This window comes from Alosa pseudoharengus, unplaced genomic scaffold (assembly GCF_046254945.1).
Source record: "Alosa pseudoharengus isolate Yale_2024_CS ecotype anadromous, Long Island Sound unplaced genomic scaffold, YU_APseudo_1.1 YU_APseudo_1.1_scf_15, whole genome shotgun sequence".
NCBI classification, from domain to species: domain Eukaryota; kingdom Metazoa; phylum Chordata; class Actinopteri; order Clupeiformes; family Clupeidae; genus Alosa; species Alosa pseudoharengus.
In genome coordinates this window covers 31,679,747-31,700,846 of record NW_027468620.1, presented here as the reverse complement: position 1 = coordinate 31,700,846, position 21,100 = coordinate 31,679,747, and the positions used below count along the sequence as shown (strand labels likewise).

The window sequence follows — 21,100 nt, the reverse complement described above, 5'->3', positions numbered from 1 at the left end:
CTGTCGTAGCTCCTCCCATTGTTCTCCGGCACGGTGCTAGTGTGGACGCGGAACCGGCCCGGCAGGCCCGAGATGGACGACAGGTCCGTGGTCGTGGCCTGACCCAGGTTGATTAGAACCAGGAAGGCCCGGTCCAGTCCATCCTGCTCGCGGAGGAATGCGAAGACATCGGCGTCGCTCCACACGAAGCACATCCAGCCGCGATGCAGCGGCAACTCCGACTCCCGCAGCAGACTCACACGCCGGTACTGCTCCAGAACCGAGCTCATGTTCCTCATCTGGGCCTGAGGAACAAGCACAGTGGAGTTTTAGAATGACACTCATCTGGGCCTGAGGAACAAGCACAGTGGAGTTTTAGAATGACACTCATCTGGGCCTGAGGAACAAGCACAGTGGAGTTTTAGAATGACACTCAGAATCTAGGCTATTTATTTACACAAAAGAACAAGCTACTTGCAGATGCGTATGTTTCACTATATACCCACACACACTGCAGATGTTTATGTTTCACTATATACCCACACACACTGCAGATGTGCAGGGGCCTCTGTTCAGAATGCTAACCTGGTGGATTGAGTTTACAACAGTGACTTCCTTTTGGGAACCAAATAGGGTTGGGTATCGTTTCAATTTGAACGATTCCGATTCCAATTCCGATTTCTTATTTCGATTCCGGTTCCTAACGATTCTCGATTCCGATTTTTTTTAAAGGCAGGGTCAAAAAAAGTTTAGGATATTTTAAATGAGCTAGCTAACCAACGGTCTTTCTCAGGGTATCTGCACATTTTCCAAGTGCAAATTGAAAGACTTTTAAGACCTTTTCAAGACATCTAAATGAAAATTAAGACTATACCACGGCAAAAAGATATATAAGACTGTTTAATGCAATAGTTTTTTTTTCCTACTAATTTTAACCCCCACCCCATTTTGGATGTCTACAGAAGTTACCAAAAATATTTTGGCGAAAGAAAATAATTGTGTGTGAATTACCTTCACAGCTATAAATGCCCAATTTTAGGGTCTGGACTGCTTGCTTTTGAAGCTGGCTGTACTGTACATATTTGGTTTTGCTTACTGCTGAGGCTGTTCTTCACCTGTGTCTGTAGTAGCCTAGGGCTACTTGCCAAAGACATGTGCACTGGACTGGATTCCCTTAAATATTTTTTTCAAAGTTAACTAAGCTATTTACATATTTTAATAAGCCTACTTTATATAATTTACTATGTGCATCTATTGTCCATATGCAGCACAGCAAATTAAAGTTAATCCACTACTTTACATTTTGCATACCAGTTGTATCTAAACCAACCAAAGCTTGACTGAAACATTGTAAAACCATTGACTTGTTTTAAATTAATTAAGAGACAGGTCCTCTTCGCATGATCCTGCTGAAAACTGCTGGTTTCATCTCAAGCACGCACATTATGAACGCACGTATTTGTATGTAGCAGTCGCCGACATTCAAAACATATGCGGTTATATTTCACAACTTTTGCTAAGTAGGCCTAGTCTACTGGGAAACGCTGGCAAGCAAGCTGCTGGCAGATATTACAGGTAGGCTATTATAACTTAGACAGATATTTTCTTCCCTAGGCTAGGCCAGCAACACACGCTGGAAAGATGCAAACAGATCAACTTAACATACCGGTATACAGTATTTCCTCCTGATTGCGAAGCACTGCACATAATTTCACCAGCAGTCTTCGCGTCCATAGTTTGTGAAACGATGCTGCGTCCGAGCAAAGACTTTAGATGCCAAGCGCAACTCCAAAAAGGAGAACAAATAAACGTCCGGCTTGAGGCTGCGCCGGACGCCGGACAGGGCTTTTAAAACCCATATGTCCGGCCTAAATTCGAACATATGGCCAACCTATCGCTAACTGGCTTACCAACTCTTTCTCCCGCTCATTCTACCGTAGGCTCCCTCATTCCACGTAGGCTACCCTGTCTATCTCTCAGGCCTCAGCTACACCACGAAAACGCCAGGCATATTATTTTGTACATAGGCCTACTGTATTATTACCGTTTTCACACCTTTAACCAAACCCGTGAAAAACATCTTCACTCTGTAACCACTACACTTCCTCCCGTAGCCTAATAGCCTATCACGTATACAATTGCGTTTTAAATACACGAAACTGGATGGAGACATCACTCGCTCTCTTGCACTCGCTGGCGGTCCCATTCGCACATTTAATACCTCTCTTTCGAAAATTCAGTTGTAGCCTATTTAAGACTTTTTAAGGATCCTCGGGAATGCTTTCTGAATGAAATAGTCTGACCTTCTCCATGAATTTTAATTCTATTAACTATGCGCTTCTTCGTTGGTGTTCAGACGTTTCTTCTTCCTGTCGGCAGACTGGGAATCGAAAGTAGGAATCGAAATTTAAACTTTTGAACGATTCCGGGAAAATCGCAAAGATAGTCCCGGTTCCAACCAATACTCGATATTCGATACCCAAGCCTAGAACCAAATGACTTCAACAATAGCAAAACTGATAACAATCTTAAGTATTAAGTACAACGTTCACTGTTCTGAAATTCAACCCCTTTAGAAAATGCTCCACATGTATTAAAATATGTTCATTGGGTTCTAGATTTTACTTAAGTCAAGTCAAGTCAAGTCATATTTATTTATATAGCACACTTAAACGCAATGTTATTGACCCAAGGTGCTCAAAAATAAAATAAACAGTAATAAAAACAAAAAAATAAAATAAAAACATAAATGACAAAAAATAAATAAATAAGTAAATAAATGAAAATACAAAATAATAATAATAATAAGAAGAAGAAGAAACAGGTTATGATTGTAGATAAAAAATAAACATATGGTTACTGAAACTACTACTACTATAGGCCTAGAGAAAGATGTACAGTAAAGGTAGATGATGTTAATATAATGCAGAAAAGAAATAGAAATAAAATAGGAATAAACAACCAAACAAGGGGAGAAATTAATGGACATTATAGGCCAAAGAAAATAGATGGGTCTTTAAATTTGATTTAAAACTACTGATGGTGGGAGAGGACTTAATTTCTATAGGGAGATTGTTCCAGAGTCTAGGGGCAGCAACAGAAAAAGCTCTATCACCTTTAGTTTTAAGGGTTGCCTTTGGGACTGATAGAAGAAGTTGTGAGGAAGACCTCAGTGGCCTAGAAGGACAGTAGGGACTTAAAAGGTCACAGATATACTGTGGTGCGATTCCATTTAGGGCTTTGAATACAAAAAGTAAAACTTTAAAAAGAATTCTGTAATTGACAGGTAACCAATGGAGTTGGGCCAGCACAGGACTTATGTGCATATGTTTCTTTGTTCCAGTAAGAAGCCTAGCTGCTGCATTTTGGACTAATTGAAGTCTAGCAAGGGTAGACTGGTTCAGACCTAAATACAGAGAGTTACAATAGTCCAGCCTAGATGTAACAAAAGCATGGATTACAGTTTCTATGTCAGTATATGAGAGGCAGGGCTTTAATTTAGCTATTTGTATTAGTTGAAAAAAGCTTCCCTTAACCACACTACTGACTTGCTTATTGAAATTCAAAGAGGAATCTAGGAGAACACCTAGATTTCTGACCTCACTGTGGCAATTTACAGCCAGTGGCCCAAGTGCATTTCTTATCTTAGGAACAGAGCTGAGTGGACCAAAAATAATTATCTCTGTTTTCTTTTCATTTAATTGTAAGAAGTTTGCAGCCATCCAACTCTTTATGTCATTAAAGCAGTTAAACAGGCTTTCCAAGGTGCAGGAACTATCGGCTGTTAATGGCAGATAAAATTGAGAGTCATCAGCATAGCAGTGATATTGAATGTTATGTTTGTTAAAAATGGAGCCAAGAGGCAGCATATATAGGGAGAATAGCAGAGGGCCTAAAATGGAACCCTGAGGGACACCACATTTGATAGGTGCAATGGACGAAGAGCAATTACCTAATCTTACAGAGAATGTTCTATCATTCAAATATGATGTGAACCATTTCAACACCACCCCTTGCAGACCAACTTCATCCTCCAGACGTTTTAACAGGATGCTATGGTCAATGGTATCAAAAGCAGCACTAAGGTCAAGAAGTGCTAAGAGGGCACAAGAACCATTATCTACTGAGCAAAGAATATCATTTTGCACCTTAAGTAGAACAGATTCGGTGCTATGAAGTTTTCTAAAACCTGACTGAAATTTATCTAGGATGTTGAAAGCATTCAAATAAGAAGTGACCTGAGAGAGAACAATTTTTTCCAGGATCTTTGAAACAAAAGGTAATTTGGAAATAGGCCTATAGTTTTTCAGGTCACTGTAATCAAGACTGGGCTTCTTTAGTAGAGGTTGGACAATTGCATGCTTAAAACTAGAGGGGACCACTGCAGTAGATAGAGAGCTGTTGATAATGGCCAAAACAACAGGGCAAATGATGTTAAAGACTTCCTTAAACAGGTGTGAAGGTAAAACATCTGAGTGGCAAGAGGAGGATTTCATATGAGAGACCACTTCAAATAGTTGGGAGGGAGACACAGGTTGCCACTGCTGAAGGAATTTGAGATTTAATGTTATTAATCTTATCAATGAAGAAATTGAGAAACTTCTCACAGTTTTCAGTGGTGGGAGAGATAAAGACAACAGCAACAGGAGGATTTAAAATAGAGTTGATGGTACTAAACAATATTTTTGGTCTGTGAGCATTACTGGCAATCAACTTAGAGTAATACTCAGTTCTGGCTGACTTAACAGAGTTTTGGTACATCTTTAGAGAATCTCTAAAAATGTCATAAGAGACTTAAATGCTGTAACTTTTTGCCAGATTAATAATTAATGTGCTAGAATATTTTACTTCAATAACAGCATTTTCCAAATTAATCTGCAGCTAGAATACACTTACGAAATACCAAAATCTGATTGGGCTGTCATTCTGGCCTAAACTCACCTCCACATTGACGGTGGTGTAGTTGGGGCTAAGGGGCAGCCAGGTGCCCGTCTCGTTGCCACTAAAGCCCGCGTTGAGTCCACTGTTCCACTGCATGGGTGCCCTCGAGGGGTCTCGGGTGGCATTCTACACATAGAACACAGAAAAGACATTGACAACGTAAACTTTACAACAGATAGTTCCTGTCTTTGATTATGAAAAGACCATGAGAACGTAAACTTTACAATGAATAGATGGTTCCTGTCTTTGATTATGAAAATACCATGAGAACATAAACTTTACAATGAATAGATGGTTCCTGTCTTTGATTACGAAAAGACAATGACAATGTAAACTTCAGAATAGATATTTCCTGTCTTTGATTATGACTGATTATGAACGTGACCTTTACAATAGATAGTTCCAGTCTTTGATTATGACTGGCTGAATCACTTTCAGAGCCATTGTAAAACTCTACAGCCAGAGCCATGTAGTTCTGTTGTTCTAAAACACTGGAACCTGCTGCCTCGTAGGGCTAATTGCTTAAAGGAGAAGTTTGGTGTGATATTGACAGTTCGGTGTGATATTGCTTCCAGTAGCAGCAACTGGAATCCATGCATTTCCACAGAATTATTTTTGGAATCTGATCCCTTCTCATACCTGTTCATTTGTACTCGTCGCTCGACTTATTGTGACTAAATTCAAGATGGCGGCGACACCACTAACCACTCGGTCGGTGAGTTGCACAATTTTGAACGTTAAGGGTTGTTTTAGGACATGTTTCAGCATGCCTGTAGGCAGCCACTCTGACTAGTCAAAGGTGATTCAAAACGAGTCAGAAAAGTCGAGATAGGACCAATCGTCAAAATTTCGGTGTCCACCGCTCTAGTTCATCCAAAACAAACCAGAAAAGGGACTCAAAGTGCTAAATACCGGAATTTTCCGTTAAATGTCAGGGCCCTCGGAAGTCTACCAATGAAGTATGAAGCTACTTTGAGCCTTGTAAATGGTGTAAAATGGTGATTTATTTGCATGGCCAAATAAATCGAAAAACCTGTTGGTAGCATCGGCTAACTAGCACCAGATTTCGGAGTGCAGGGGACAAGTCGAGATGAGCTATGAGACAAAAGTTCCCACTCGGTATCATGTTTCAAAACACTTCAGGTCAATATCACACCGAACTTCTCCTTTAAATCAGAAAAGAATGACAATCACAGCTCATGGGACACAGGTAGGGATGTAACAGTATGAAAATTTAACCTCACGGTTATAGTGACCAAAATTATCACGGTTTTCGGTATTATCATGGTATTTCTAAAAGTGTGTTCAGAAAGCACTGATAGGCCTACACAAGCTGAAATAGTTTCAAAAAGTGTCCCGTTCACTTTTTTCTTCATGTTTAATTGGCTATGTGCTTATAGCTTAACTTACCCTACCATAACTTGGAGTTTGCTATTTCTGTTATTTGGATGCAATGAGTAAGCGTTCAAAATAAAACTTTAGGCTACTGTATTCTCCTGATAACGTGAGGGGAATGGATTTAATGTGGACGCGAACATAAAAAGACGCAGAGTGGCTACATGATACAGTGCACATCTTGCGGTAAAAAAAGTTCCGCCTTTTAAAATCAGGAGTAGCCTAATACGAATCGTAAAACCATCAATTAGACAACAGAATCAGTAGGGTACCAGTTTTGTTTCATTGCACCAGGCCTACTGTATGTCAAAAGCAGGCTCGGATGAAGCTGGGAAGGATTAAACACACGGTTTCAACACCGCAGTAATCAACAGTGATAATCATGATATTTGAAATGAAAATGGTAATTGTTATCGTCAACATTTTTATCGCGGTTTACCATTATACCGGTAATCGTTACATCCCTAGACACAGGGCAGATATGCTGCATCTGTGATGAGGTCAATATAGCACTGGTCTACATCTGAGGTGCAACAGGTAAGGTCGAACACAGCAAAGTCTTAGAATTAGAGCAATTCAACAACAACAGACAATCAGAATCAGAGTGTCCGAGAGCCGGAGATGAGAATCGGAGCCGAAATAAGAAGCGGCAGCACAGTCTATGGGTAGTGGCAGTCTACATCGGAAGACACCAGAGCTCCCCACTTCATCACGCTCTGAAACAGTCTCATTCGTAATGATGATATGATTATAGGGGGGTTGCAATACACACTCACACAAACACACACACTGCAAAAAATGAAATCTAACCAAGTGTTAATAATCTTATATTAAGATCAAAAAATCTATTTGGCATTGTTTTTAGTATGAAAAGACTTACCTAGCGCTCTCTCGAAAGATCATTTTGACTTAAATTTAGAAGACTTTGACTTATTTTAAGAAGTCTTATCAAGACAAATTTACTCAACGCACTGGCAGACAAATTTGCTTGTTTTTAGGACAAATTTGCTTAACGCACTGGCAGACAAATTTGCTTGTTTTTAGGATGAGATGTACTAATTTAAGAAAAGTTTGACCTATTTTAAGTCAAATGATTTCATGAGAAAGCGCTAGGTAAATGTCTTTATACTTAAAACAATACCAACTAGTGTTTTTTATCTTGATATAAGATTAATAACACTTGGTTAGATTTTGTTAGATAAGCAGTTTTTGCAGTGCAAGCACACCACCCTATATTTCACACCTATGGAAGACACACTCACAGGGTCAAATTTCCCAAAGGGATCCTGGATGTCCTCGATGTCAATGTGGACGTTCTCCATGCCGATCTCCTCCCCATAGTAGGTGGTGGGAGTACCGGGCAGAGTGAGCATCATCATGTTGATGGCGCTGATGTAATCCTTCCCCACGCTGGATGCCATCCGGGGCTTATCATGGTTCCCAACCTGAATAAAGACAGGATGACAGCAGTTCAATTCGTCCACTTTTCAAAATTAAAAACACATACCAAAAACTTTACACTGAGGATAATGTGTCCTACTCAATTAATGATGAATACGGTACAATATGGTGAAAGCACCACAGACTCACAACGGTGGATTTTCAGTTTACCGTATGTGTTTCCTGGGTACTAAAAACCATGACCTGGCTTTGTTTGCACCATGCTCACTTTTTTCTGTGTGTGTGTGTATGTGTGTGTGTGGGTGTGTGTACGCATGCTAGGCTTGTGCAAAATTCAGAATTGAAAATGGCTCCGCCCCTCCGGAAGTTGAATTGGAATTTGAATGACAGGAAGTGGAATTAAATTCAAACTGCATTCAGTGTTGGGAAAGTTACTTTGGAAATGTAATTGGTTACTGTTATAAGTTACCCATTATAAATGTGGTTTGGATTACTTTATTTGGATTACTTTATAAAAACAATGTAATTTGTTTAAATGGCATTGAATTTAAATTCTACTTCCTTCGATTCAAATTGTAATTCTAGATCCTGTTTTCGACCCCAATTCAAATTCAAGAACTGAATTGGAATGTAGGAGTCATTCTCAATTGAATTCTGAATTTCACACAACCCTGGTATGCGCACACACACTCGTATGCCTCTTGCGTTTCCCTCAGGATGAATAAAGTGTTTTATCTCATCTGATTGTATCTTATCTACTCTTCTCTCTGTCACATGACTCACCACCCAGTTAGGCCACTTGCCCTGAGGCATGTTGGTCATCCACAGGCTGACCAACTCTTGGGCCCTGTGTCCAGACAGCCCCTGCGGCAGGTCCAGCAGGTAGAAGTTGAAGGGGAAGTCGCTCTCCCTCACAAAGTCGTTGCTGTAGTACATCATTGTCTTCCCGATCTCCTCATAGTCGTACGATTCCGTCACCATGAATCTGATGTCACAGACCATTACATTTACCTTATGAAGTAAGGCTGCTCGATTGTGGCAAAAAAGCATGATCATGATTATTTTTGTTTTTGGTCAATACTGAAATCACGATTACTTAACACAATTACTGAATGATTTTGAAACCATCATCCATTTTCACACCCTGGACCAGTTAGATGTGCTGGATTTATAACTCAAGACAAAGTAAGAACATTGTTGCAATACATAATGCAGCAAAAATAATCATATTTTGATTGTGTCATTTTCGTAATCATTGGAATTCTCAGACAACAGTACTCAATCTGTTGAGTATGCTACCTTCATTGCTATTCTAGAATGTGTATGTGTATATTCATCAACATCAAACTACAATGAACCACCGCAGTTATTTAAGCCATAATGTGGACTTTCGGGAGAGGTATGAAGGAAAGACTTAGTAACATGCTAAAAGTATGAAAAGTAATGCTAAGCTAACGTGTTAAAATTATGAAGTTAAAGCTTAGCTAACATGCTAAAATTGTGATGTTAAACCTTAGCTAACATGCTAAAATTATGTTAAAGCTGCAGTTGGTAAGTCTGACAAATTGGGGGGACTTAACCAAAATTGTGAATGTTTACAACTCTCATGCCCCTCCCCCACTACCACAGAGCACCCTCTTATCGAGTTTTTGCCCGTCAGTGCGCACCAAACTGCACCAGACTGTGATTGACAGTCAGGTCACACACTCCTGCTCTGATTGGACCAGAAGAACCGGGAGCTGTGGATTTTTGCGAAACAAATAACAGGCTCTAGGTGGAGGTAGAAGTGCGGAGTTTTTTCTAAAACCGGCTGATTTATGTTGTTCTGTTGGAGCATAGTGTCGGTTTCAGTGAATATGATCAAAAAAATCTTGCCAACTGCAGCTTTAAGTTACAGCTTAGCTAAAATGTTAGAGAAGGGAAGACACCAATGGAAGAGAAGAGTGCTGGATGGAGTTTTAGTTTAGTACCTGTAGCGCCCTGGCTCTCGACTGTACTTGTCCAGCTCGGCTCTCCATGCCCTCAGGATATCGTGGAGGCCTACCTGGGTGTAGGTGTAGTCGTGGTAGAGCTCAAACTCAGTGTTCACCTCCTCCTGGAGAGGTGTAAGCGATGGAGATGGTGTCAGCATGAATGCATTGTACAGAGACCAACTGGAGAGAGTGAAATACCACCCCCATTCATTTCAATAGCCAATGCTAGGCTAGCCACTTCTATAGCACATACTAAATTTGCTGCAGCCGTCTTTAATAATGGTGTCCCACGTGTGCACGTCAGCTCCAGCCATATTTTAACAAATAAAACAATCAGGTCCATTGCAGTTGGACACAAATTAGGCTGCCCATGTGGAGTGGCTTGTCCTCCCAGCCTGGAAGCTGCCAGATCATGGGAACATTCACCAATGCACATAGACAATACTGTTGTGTTCACCTGCAATGTGGCACCTAATGTGGCCAGAAGTGAGCATCTGTCATATGCCATTTTCAAAGATGGTCGTCAACTTAGAAGCTCACTGGCTGAGGCTAACCCTTCAAATCCTGACCCCCTAGGTGTGAGATGTAGACATACAGGATTATGGGTAAATTATATAAAAAGGGAGTATGTGGTTATGTCTGATATCTGTCAACTCAAGATGTCCTTTCTCTATGACGCCTTGATCTGTCCTCATGAAAAGGAAGCAAAAATTTGAACAACATAAAAAAAAACATTATACAACAATTAAATAACACAGTCCAAGTGGAATGGATAGATGGCAAGAAAACAGAATGAACAAACAGTATCCTGGCCTAACAATTAGCCTCTAATGTCCTCATGCAGAAGAACATTCCTGAACAAAACTGCTCTGAACATAGTGTGCGGTGCAGAACTTCAGATCTGAATGAAATGGCAAGCCTGAGTGGGAGATAATAGGACACTATGCTCAGGATATGATAACACCACTAACACAGAGACTCCTGAAAAAGGAGAAGGAGGAGGAGGAGGTAGAGGACATTTGACCGTTCTGAACGGTAGCCCATAGGCTTGCGACGACGGAGGATAATAGCCCGGATTTGGCTGGCTGGAGCAGGGTTTGGTCATTAGCTGCTTCCAAAACCCCTAAAATGACTTCCTGACCGGAGCTTCTCTCCTTCACCGACACGGACAAAGGCTGGTGAGAGGGACTAACGATACGGCCGAGGATTTAGTAATGAAAAAGAGTGCAGCCACCAGCAGTTTTACAGTCCCCTGCTCTAGCTGCACTCTCTCTTTCACTCGCTCTCACTTTCTCACAATCTCATTTATCTTTCTCCCCATTTTCTCTCTCTCTCTCTCTCTCTCTGTCTCGTCATAGTGACAGTCCTGAGAGATAAGGCAGGAGTTCAGGGGGGATTCAGAGGTGCCCATTGTATGTGTGTGTGAGTGTGTGTGTGTGTGTGTGTTGGTGTGTGTGTGTGCACTGCCCAAGACCGACCTCCCCCTCAGAGTGGAGACAGAGGGCTCAGACTTGATGTAATTGCACAGCATTAGAATAATGAGGGTGAGCCACCACCAAATCCACAGAAATATGCCCCTTCGTAATCCCCTTCTTCTGTGTGTGTGTGTGTGTGAGAGAGAGAGAAAGAGAGAGAGAGAGAGAGAGCCACCTCAGACTCTGGGAGGTCAACACACACACACACACACATTTGTCCCTTTTACTCGACACACTTATTAAGCACAAAGAAAAGAAAAAAAGTAAAGGGCCAAAAAGTGCTGAAAGCAAAAGCTTATGGGGGAGATGAGAATGGAAATAATGAAAAGTTTTCATTTTTCACATGACTTTAAAATCACAGTTGCCCCTGTGTCCCTACTGACCCATAAGGGGGAGATTAGTGAGCTGGGTATACAGCTCGGCCTGCCTGGGGAGGATTTGGTGTCGCTTAGTTTGGGTGTGGATTACAAAACAGACCTTGACTGGGCTGGTTTCATTTGAGCTTTGGAGTTCAACTGTTCTTGGTGATTACCGTCATGATCAGCGACACAGTCTCGGGGTTAGGAGAAGGCCAATACGCTTAAGACCCGTGAGCAGTCAGGCACAGTGATATGGCCATAATCACATGTATACAAAATGTAGTTTTACTCTAGTCTAAATGACTAAGCTAAAACATGAAAGCTGACACACTAGTTTACTAGTCTTTGTGAAATATTTTGATGTTATTCATTAGATTTCCTCGCCTGGGAATACCCATAAAAACCTTTGGCAAATTTGGGATTTGCTCTGCAGGTCCGTCTGGCCAAGAGACCGTTGAAGCCCGTTTACAATGTCCTGTTTCCATGTTGTACCTGTTGTGTAGTCTTGCTTGTGTGTGTTACATGTTTGTGGGGCCAAAGACGAATTTCCACAGTAGTGGACAATAAAGACCTCTATTCTATTCTTAAAACCTGGGCACGCTAAACAACTGTATTTAAAACCTTTGTTTACAAGATTGCTGCACTTCTGAAACGATTTGGTAAGAGTTTAATGCACCAATTGAAGTTTAATTTCACTGCTAGTTACGCCCCTGTTGGAAGTCGTAAGTCAATTAACCTTTTCCAGACTCACTCTCAGTTCTAATTGAGAAGGTCTGCATGCTAACCAGGTTAAAAATTTTGCAAATAAAACATCGTCAGAGAAAAGCTCAGTGGTGTAGAGACAGACGAGAATTTAGCCTTTTGATGGTAATTTTGATACCATAGATTTAATAGAGACCCAGTCAGACCAATAGTATGAAAAATCAGGAACAGAGTTTATTTACAATGATGCGCATCAAGGGAGAGACAGCATGACTTCACCTAAAGATCTATCAGCTGCTCTAACGACAAGGAAATAGTTAGAGTTTAAGTATCCTTCCAGGCTGACGGGAGATGGCATTGGTCATCCCATGTCACGTGGACTACACTGAATCAGACCCTGATTAGTGGCAGCCAGGCAATCCGGAGCAGATAGCTACTGACGCAGCCATGCAGAACAGTGAAACACTGCAAAGTCATAATATTCCTGCTCATCTCTAAACACAGTCACACACAGATATACACCAGGACAGTACAGATATCATACAGTCATTACATAGAATCATACTTTTAGTATCAAAGTGACCCACTAATGAGAAATGCAGAACATTAAACCACATATTGGTATATTGGACATAATGTTCTAATCCACTTTCTCTCAGTCCCCCTTTTTCAGCCTTTATGGCTGGAACATTTCATTTTCTAATCCACTTTCTCTCACTTTGAACTGTATTATCTGCAATACATGCTGATAGGTCACCATGTAGGCAGAGTCCAAGACCCATTGTCTCTTTACCAATAAATTAGTCGGGAGAAGTTCTAATTACGCCTCTATCTGGCTCTTACAGTACAGTAAGTTCTGCAAAAGGTAAATGTGTTTTTGTTGCAGCACTTTGCTTCCAATGTTGTTTTTCCTGCTAATTTGCTTATAAAGTAACATGTGTTGGTTTTGGTTTGGTGTCCGCCAGCTGACAGCATCTACCGATGCAGACCATATACAGAGTAAAGCCCAGTACAGACAATGAAGGACAACTGTGTGGTTGCATAACCCCTTTAACACTGGGCTGAGTACTGTGTGGTTGCATAACCCCTTTAACACTGGGCTGAGTACTGTGTGGTTGCATAACCCCTTTAACACTGGGCTGAGTACTGTGTGGTTGCATAACCCCTTTAACACTGGGCTGAGTACTGTGTGGTTGCATAACCCCTTTAACACTGGGCTGATATCAGCCAAAGGAAGCAGTTACTCACTGGGGGTTGGAGGGGGTCCACCTGGGGTTCATTTCTCAGGTGCGGCGCTTCAAGCATGTGCTTGACTGCGTCCATGCGGAATCCATCCACGCCCTTGTCCAGCCAGAAACGAATGACATCCTACACGCATGGTGAAAACATACAGTGAAAAATTACATCCTACACGCATGGTGAAAACATACAGTGAAAAATGACATCCTACACGCATGGTGAAAACATACGGTGAAAAATGAGAAGTGGTAGCAAGAGCAACTTGTAGTTTAGTGGTGGTCGTGGGGTGTTTCAGGTCTTGTGTGTCATAAATGTAATCCGTCAAAAGCATGTTTGTAAACAACTGCATCACATTCCAAATGAATCCATGCAGCATATTTCCATTTTCAACTTTAATTATGATTAAGTTGAAAACTGAAATAAATAATAAAAATCACATTTCAGTGGTTTTTTTGGGGTGGGGGGCTTATTGTGTAATGACTTGGGGCAGGCTTGTAAGTGTCCTTGATTCAAATATTACACCTTGTGTTTTTCGCGTGTTTAGCAATTAACAATGTTCTACAATTAATAAGAGGGGCTAACAAAATCACTGATGGAAATTATACCGCATGTTTTGTCTTACAAATCACTCTCTCATTATGTATCAAGAAAATTGCATATCTTGAACACAGTGAAACATTTTTATTATGTATAATTTGTATTATTTTATTTTTAAATCACTGCACCACAGGGTATTTTTTTTTCAAAATTCTAATTATAGGGTCTAGATTCAGAGACATGTACAGCATTACATATCAGACTGTACAATAACTTCATAAAGTCTCCTCTGAGTGTTATGGGCTACTTGTTCTTGCAACCTGTGTACTCTCAAGTTATCTGATATTTTTGTTTTGTTCTTTGATGTTACTGTAACCAGATATACTGGCACTTCACATCAGTGTGTTACAGAACAACCCAGAAATACACAAAAGAACACTGAGAACAAACAAAGAGGTCTAGTTTTAAAACTACTCACTAACTCATTTAGATTACATCATAGAGATACAGTAAGAGAATGAGAAGAGTGTGTGTGAGAGTGTGTGAGCGAGACGGACAGAGAGAGAGACACAGAGAGAGAGTGAGACAGAGAGAAAGAAAGAGACAGAGAGAGAGTGAGAGAGACAGAGAGAGAGTGAGAGAGAGAGAGACAGAGAGAGACAAGAGAGAGAGAGAGATTATTTATGGAGTGCATGCTGGCATGGTCTACTCATCCTGTCTCATGCTTCAAAAAATATAACCAGCAACACAATATCCGTATCTGTACGTGTGCAACACAATATACAACCCCCCCTGAACTCCTGCCTTATCTCTCAGGACTGTCACTATGACCCTGGACAATGGGAGAGAGGGAGGGGGGTAGTGGAGAAAGTAATGTGCACACACACAATACACACATGCACACACAACGCATGCACACACAGACACAGACACAAACAAACACACACACACACACACACACAGACACAGACACAAACACACACACAATACACACACAACACAAGCACACACAGTCATAGACACACACACACACACACACACACACACATGTGCACACACACACACACACACACACACACACACACACACACACACACACACACACACACAATCACAGTAATAGTTATCTTCATACCTGCTGTCAATGCCTAACAAGGTGCAAGCCGAGGAAAGATAATATGTAGCCATGTGGTCAAAGCAAAAACCACTCAATCAATGACTACTGTGGTCAGTGGGTTGTGTTGCATTATTATGGCTGTGAAGGTACAGAACTGTTCAAAAGTGTGGGGTCACTATCTTTCTTTCCATAAAACATGACATACATGGACAGGTCATATAGCTAAATGAACAGGACCTACAGTAATGGACAAGTAAATGTCTTTGTGAGTGGTAGTGTTAGTGTGTATACCCCTCTCACCCAGCATGTAGAGCCTGATGTAAGAACAGAGAGAAAGCTGCCTGCTTTTATACACACACACACACGCACACACACACACACACACCAACATATGTGTGCACACACTCCACAAGATAATCATCAACTCCAGCCACGCTGTCATCTTTGATGTAATTACTGTATGTTCCAAGTTCATGAGCACCCATGTTCATGCCCCCAGAGTGTAGCACTGTAGCTGCCCCATGTTCATGCCCCCAGAGTGTACTGTAGCACTGTAGTTGCCCCATGTTCATGCCCCCAGAGTGTAGCACTGTAGCTGCCCCATGTTCATGTCCCCAGAGTGTAGCGCTGTAGTTGCCCCATGTTCATGCCCCCAGAGTGTAGCACTGTAGTTGCCCCATGATCATGCCCCCAGAGTGTAGCACTGTAGTTGCTTGGCAGCTCTAGCTGTTGGCTGTACAGAAGCAACTCGAGCTAGGTAGAACCGATTGTTTTCGGGGTTTTTTGTCATACCGACAGTACGGACCGCCAGAATTGTCCTTTAAGTGCCCATTGTAGCCTGCCCATCAGTGTCCACAAAGGGACGAGTCCAGCACAACATCCTGCCTCAGGGGCCAGCCCTTTAAACTGATAGCAAGAGGCTGGCGGAACACTGTCGGTCCATTGGGGGCATAGCTGGCGGTCCGCTGGCATTTTGCTCATCGGTTCTCTGGCGGTCCGCTGGCAGGTTGCAGACAAATTGCCCAATATGTTGCCACTATTGGTCTAAAATCTTTTTCATTTGTTCAGTTATACTCCATATATCATTTTATTAACTTTTTATTAATATTCATTTTAACAAGTTAAATTTAAGAGATGGTGGTCCAACGGCGGACCACAAGTGGTACGCCACCGGCGGCATACCACCAGCGGTCCGCTATCTGACAATCTGATTTTGATATCTGGGTCCTTCCCACTCCTCTCCTCAGTCTTACCAAAGTCCTTTTAGGCAAGTCCCTCCACTCGGAGGCCATATTGCAACGCTTTTTGGGCACTCGTAGGGCATCCATTTCGGCAGAAATGCGCGTGCGCAAGGCTGAAAGACACCAATCTTGCTCCAGTGGCGAGATCACAACATATGATTGGCACGATGTCTTCACAACACACCATATGATTGGCTCAATGTATTCACATCACACCACATGATTGGCTCAATGTATTCACATGTCGACGTTTTGCCGAGGAAGGGGTGGGATATGTGTAGACAACGGCCATATTGGCATTACAAACTAGCCCCATGCATTTCTATGGAGTATTTTTTGAGTGCTGTGTCTCCACATTAGAAAGTCTCTGGTCTTACCCAGAGTACATACTGGAAAAGCCCCATTTTAAAACACTGAAACTCCGTCTGTCTACACTCCGGTGGAGAGACAGCTTGTGTGTGAGTGATTAGTGCTTGGCCAAGGAGCGGCTGCGACCGTCTCACCGTCATCTCTCGCAGGACGTCGGGATTTCGGAAGTTCAGATCGGGCTGCTCCTTCAGGAACTGGTGCAGGTAGCACTGTTCTCGGACCGGGTCGTACTCCCACGAGGAATTCCCAAACACGCTCACCTGTAGGGGAGACGCGCATCAGAGACTGGGATTGGAATTAGGATTGAGATGAAAGGAGGAAGCTGAGGGAAATAACAAGGCATGATACATATACACCAGACGGAAAAGACTGCTTGGCCAAGGTGGATGCTTTAGAGAAAAGCACAAATGTATATGTCCGTATGATATGTAACAACAGTGTTTCCCATACATTGACTTATTTGTGGCGGCCCACCACAATATCAACATCATTAACCACCACACAATGATTTTCCAGGTTGTATTAAATTGTGCTTAAATCTGGTTAGCATCATAACCACGCTGTGCTAATTTGTTAAAAAACTGTTTTATTCAAGTTAATTCTGCAAACCAACCACCACAAATGGAATTCAATTCTGTGGGAAACACTGAACTACTGTATATCCATAGGTAAATCTCATGTTATATCTGAATATTTCTGAATATACTGTATCTGATGACCATTGTACTTCTTAACAACAAGTAAGCAAGCTAAAGAGCCAGGGTGTCTTCTCTTCTACTTGTCCCCAATGGCCACCATTCCTCTTACCCAGTTGTTGGGTGGTTTGGCGTCGGTGCAGTTGGCCCAGATGTAGTAGTCAGTGTAAGGATCCTCTCGCATGCGGCTCTTCTGGAACCAAACGTGTTTGTCACTGCTGTGGTTGGGAATGAAGTCCATGATCAGCCTCAGGCCTGTCGGGAGGACACAAAACAGGTCACTGCAGATTCATAAGACCTTTTAGTGCTAGAAGTTAGAGGTTCAGAATAACAACAATAAGGGCGGACGAGTTCCTCTGTGCTCACCTTTATCATGCATAGCAGCAAGAAGATCATCAAAGTCTGCCATGGTTCCAAAAATGGGATCGATATCGCGGAAGTCTTCCACATCGTAGCCAAAGTCCTTCATTGGTGACTTGTAAAATGGACTGATCCAGATGGCCTTGATGTTCAGGTAGTTAAAATGATCCAGTTTCTCCCTGATGCCTGTGCATGGGATACCGATTGGTCATTTGTTTGTAAATTGTTAATAAATATGATCCTCTGTTTGGCTTAAACCACAAGGGTGCACACACATGCACACAATTTAGAAGAAAAAGTCCCCCCCCTCTCCCTCCAAGATTGAATAGAGAACAGTATGAGGCTTCCAGAGAATGCAGGGCCCATTGAGTGCTTTCTCGGTTAAAAGAAGACAGCGGGTTCATGACCTCGCCTCAGCAGCTGGGATGACAGGAAATATCCATCCAAAACCACATTTAGTCTGGACATGGAGGCCTTCTTAACCTTAATCTAGCCTGCAGGTCTTCTTTCAACTTTTCATTTATTTCATTTCAGTAGCTCTCTGGCTGTTGTTACCAGGTAAGGTTTTAACAGCTTAGAGACATATTACATTCATTTATTTGAACAATAACTGGTATCCTGGAAATAGGCCTGAACTGCTGCTGTTATTTCTACAAAAAGTAACCTACACACATAACAACACCTAAGCATATGCACTATGCATATAGACCACAATAGTTATGTTTGATTGTATTGTATTTGTATTTATGTAGATTGGAAACAAACCAACCCTGTGTAATCTCTGGTGTGCAACAAGGGCCTCTCACTCCCTAGTCAAACATCATTATGTCTGTTATGAGTCTCATTCTGGCCACTCAGAGGATCATGGGCAACAACGAGAGGACTTAATGACCAGCTAAGCGCACCAAGCAGAGCATTTTATGAGAGTGGGCAGCACGATAGTGGTCCATTATGGATTAATTGCATGTGTCACAATAGTTTCCCCTCCCCACATGTGAGAAATACAAATTGTTTAAATGTCAAGATAACGGCACACGTTGTGTGCTGTGGCACAATACCTTTCAGGTCTCCGATGCCGTCGTTGTTGGAATCTTTGAAGGAGCGCGGGTATATCTGGTAGACCGGAGAGGACTGCCACCAGCTCAGGCACCGCGGCGATAACGCGATGACCGTGATGGTGAGCGCGATCAGGGCAAGCGTGCATGCAATGATTAGCCAGAACAGGATCTCCCGGGGCAGTCGGTAACGAGACTGGCCGGAGTACAACAACAGCACTTCTTTTGGCATACCTGCATACGGTTTGATCTGGGTATAGGAACGTTCATCTCCGTCGAGGTTAACACCTGACGAGGAACAGTCAGCCATAACCTGTCCATCGGTGTTTTCAGAACTGATGCGACCCCCGTCCTCTTCGAAAGCAGCGTTGTCGACCCCCTCTTTAAGTTCTAAAGAGTTGTCACGCGAGTGTCGATTAAGACTCATGTTGACAGGCTAGCACCTGGTGTTTGTGGAGTCCCGCTGATTTTTTCCCTCTGTCAGTCTAATAGACTATGACAAGTGCGTTCTGCGCGTAAAACGAGTGGAATGCCTGATTCCAATCTGCCGTAGTTCTCCCCGGTACCTTCCCATCCACTCTTCCCCACGCCCCGTCCACGCCTACTTCCTTGTCCTCCACTTGGCGTGTCGTCTATGCACATTACATTACGCACATGACATGTCCAGACGACAGTGCAGTGAAACAGCCCTCTACTGAAAACAAGATGCAGTTGGCCGTTGCGCTGCAGTGGTAAAATTTGCCTAAAAGCTACGTCATGCAATTTATGCTCCCGTTTGCGAACCACATATTTCACAGTAAACTATATGTAACTAGATGTACCGCAAAGCGGTACAATATATGACCGCCGCTCAGTCCTGCACATTCTCTTCGCAGAAGAGGGTATCCCATTCAGAGGGTATCATAATGATCCTACACTTCAAATTCTGTGTAGTTTTGAATCTGTCAGCCAAAGATACCTGCGATTCCAATGCCTCATTTTTGCTTTTTCATTTGTAACTAGGTGGCGCTATACATCAATTGAGTGGATATGGGACGGGTTGCCATGGCCCCTGAAGGCCAACATACAAAACAATTAGTCATCCTTGGCCCGATGGTTCTCGAGATATTCACTTTCATGTATATTGCACATAACCCCAAATGCCCCACATTAATGTTTGTGCCCTTAGACCCAGGGCTATGTGGGGACTGCAACAACAAATCAGTTATAATGTATATCAGTTAAAATGAGTTGTCTATTGAATTAATCATTAACTTTGTGTGTGTGCATATGTGTGAGTGTGCATGACGTGTGTGTTTGTGTGTGTATGTGCGTGCGCATGTGTGTGTTGTGTGTGCGCATGTGTGTGTGTGTGCATGCGCGTGCATGCGTGTGTGTGTACCTGACACCATCCATAAATCTGTTGGCAGAAATGAGATGAGGAGAAGAACAGGTTTCACTAAATCTTTATTTTTTTTCAGCAGAGGTTCATAGCTTTGTTTTCCGTTGCTGTTTTTTGTATTCATGTTACTCATGATTTCGGTGTGGCGTCACTGAGAGCTGCAAAGAGCTGAAAACGCATCTGAACATTCAAGGTTACATGACAATGCTGCATCTGGAAATAGAAGTGAATTCATTGTAAAGCTATTACTTATTTAGCCTGGCTAACCAAAACAAAAACAAAAACAAAAAAAAACAAGGAAACAAATAAATCACACAGTTTTACAATATTCTCTGAGCCAAGAGAAAAAAAATGAAGGCAGGTTGTTGCAAGAGTCCATTTCTGCATTGTAAGGAAAGCTAAAGAGGACAGAGAGAGAGATGGAGGGAGGAAGAGAGAGAGAAGAGGCATTGGAAATGAGTGTGGCTTAGCAGGGCTTCCACGGCCCCTTCTAGCACAACATACCCATAGTTCCCGAGCGGCAGGTTTGCACTCCATTTCACTCACACAGAGAGAGAGAGAGAGAGATAAATTACCAACACACTACACATACACACACTCACACAATCATCTACCAACCGTCTCTCTCTGACACACACACACACACACGCACATATAAACGGCACAAAGCTTATTGTGTCCACAAGTTTCCAGAGCTCATTCTTAAGTCACCTGGTCGTCAATGCTCACTTCCTTTACACACAGTAGGCCACGTCAGTCATCGTAGAAGAGATCAAACAGAACAGGAAATCAAAAACTGGTAACTTAAAAATATATATATTGTTTTTATATATACACACACATATATATATATATATATATACATATATATATACATACAT

At 42.1% G+C, this 21,100-nt stretch overlaps 1 protein-coding gene across 1 annotated transcript in view; it reads right to left on the bottom strand.

The window, feature by feature from the left end:
- The window catches only part of slc3a1 (solute carrier family 3 member 1), a 19,474-nt gene extending 160 nt beyond the window's left edge, over window positions 1-19,314 (bottom strand). Inside the window, exons 1-10 of the mRNA XM_076285139.1 lie at window positions 18,842-19,314; window positions 17,790-17,969; window positions 17,536-17,678; window positions 16,863-16,988; window positions 13,474-13,593; window positions 9,687-9,811; window positions 8,500-8,701; window positions 7,578-7,760; window positions 4,921-5,046; window positions 1-284 (exon numbers count right to left, since the gene is read on the bottom strand). The exon at window positions 1-284 is cut by the window's left edge and continues 160 nt beyond it. Of these exons, the coding sequence (XP_076141254.1) occupies window positions 1-284; window positions 4,921-5,046; window positions 7,578-7,760; window positions 8,500-8,701; window positions 9,687-9,811; window positions 13,474-13,593; window positions 16,863-16,988; window positions 17,536-17,678; window positions 17,790-17,969; window positions 18,842-19,265 (1,913 nt within the window). The 5' untranslated portion in view covers window positions 19,266-19,314. The remainder of the gene's footprint in view (window positions 285-4,920; window positions 5,047-7,577; window positions 7,761-8,499; window positions 8,702-9,686; window positions 9,812-13,473; window positions 13,594-16,862; window positions 16,989-17,535; window positions 17,679-17,789; window positions 17,970-18,841) is intronic.
- Between the last annotated feature and the right edge of the window lie 1,786 nt (window positions 19,315-21,100).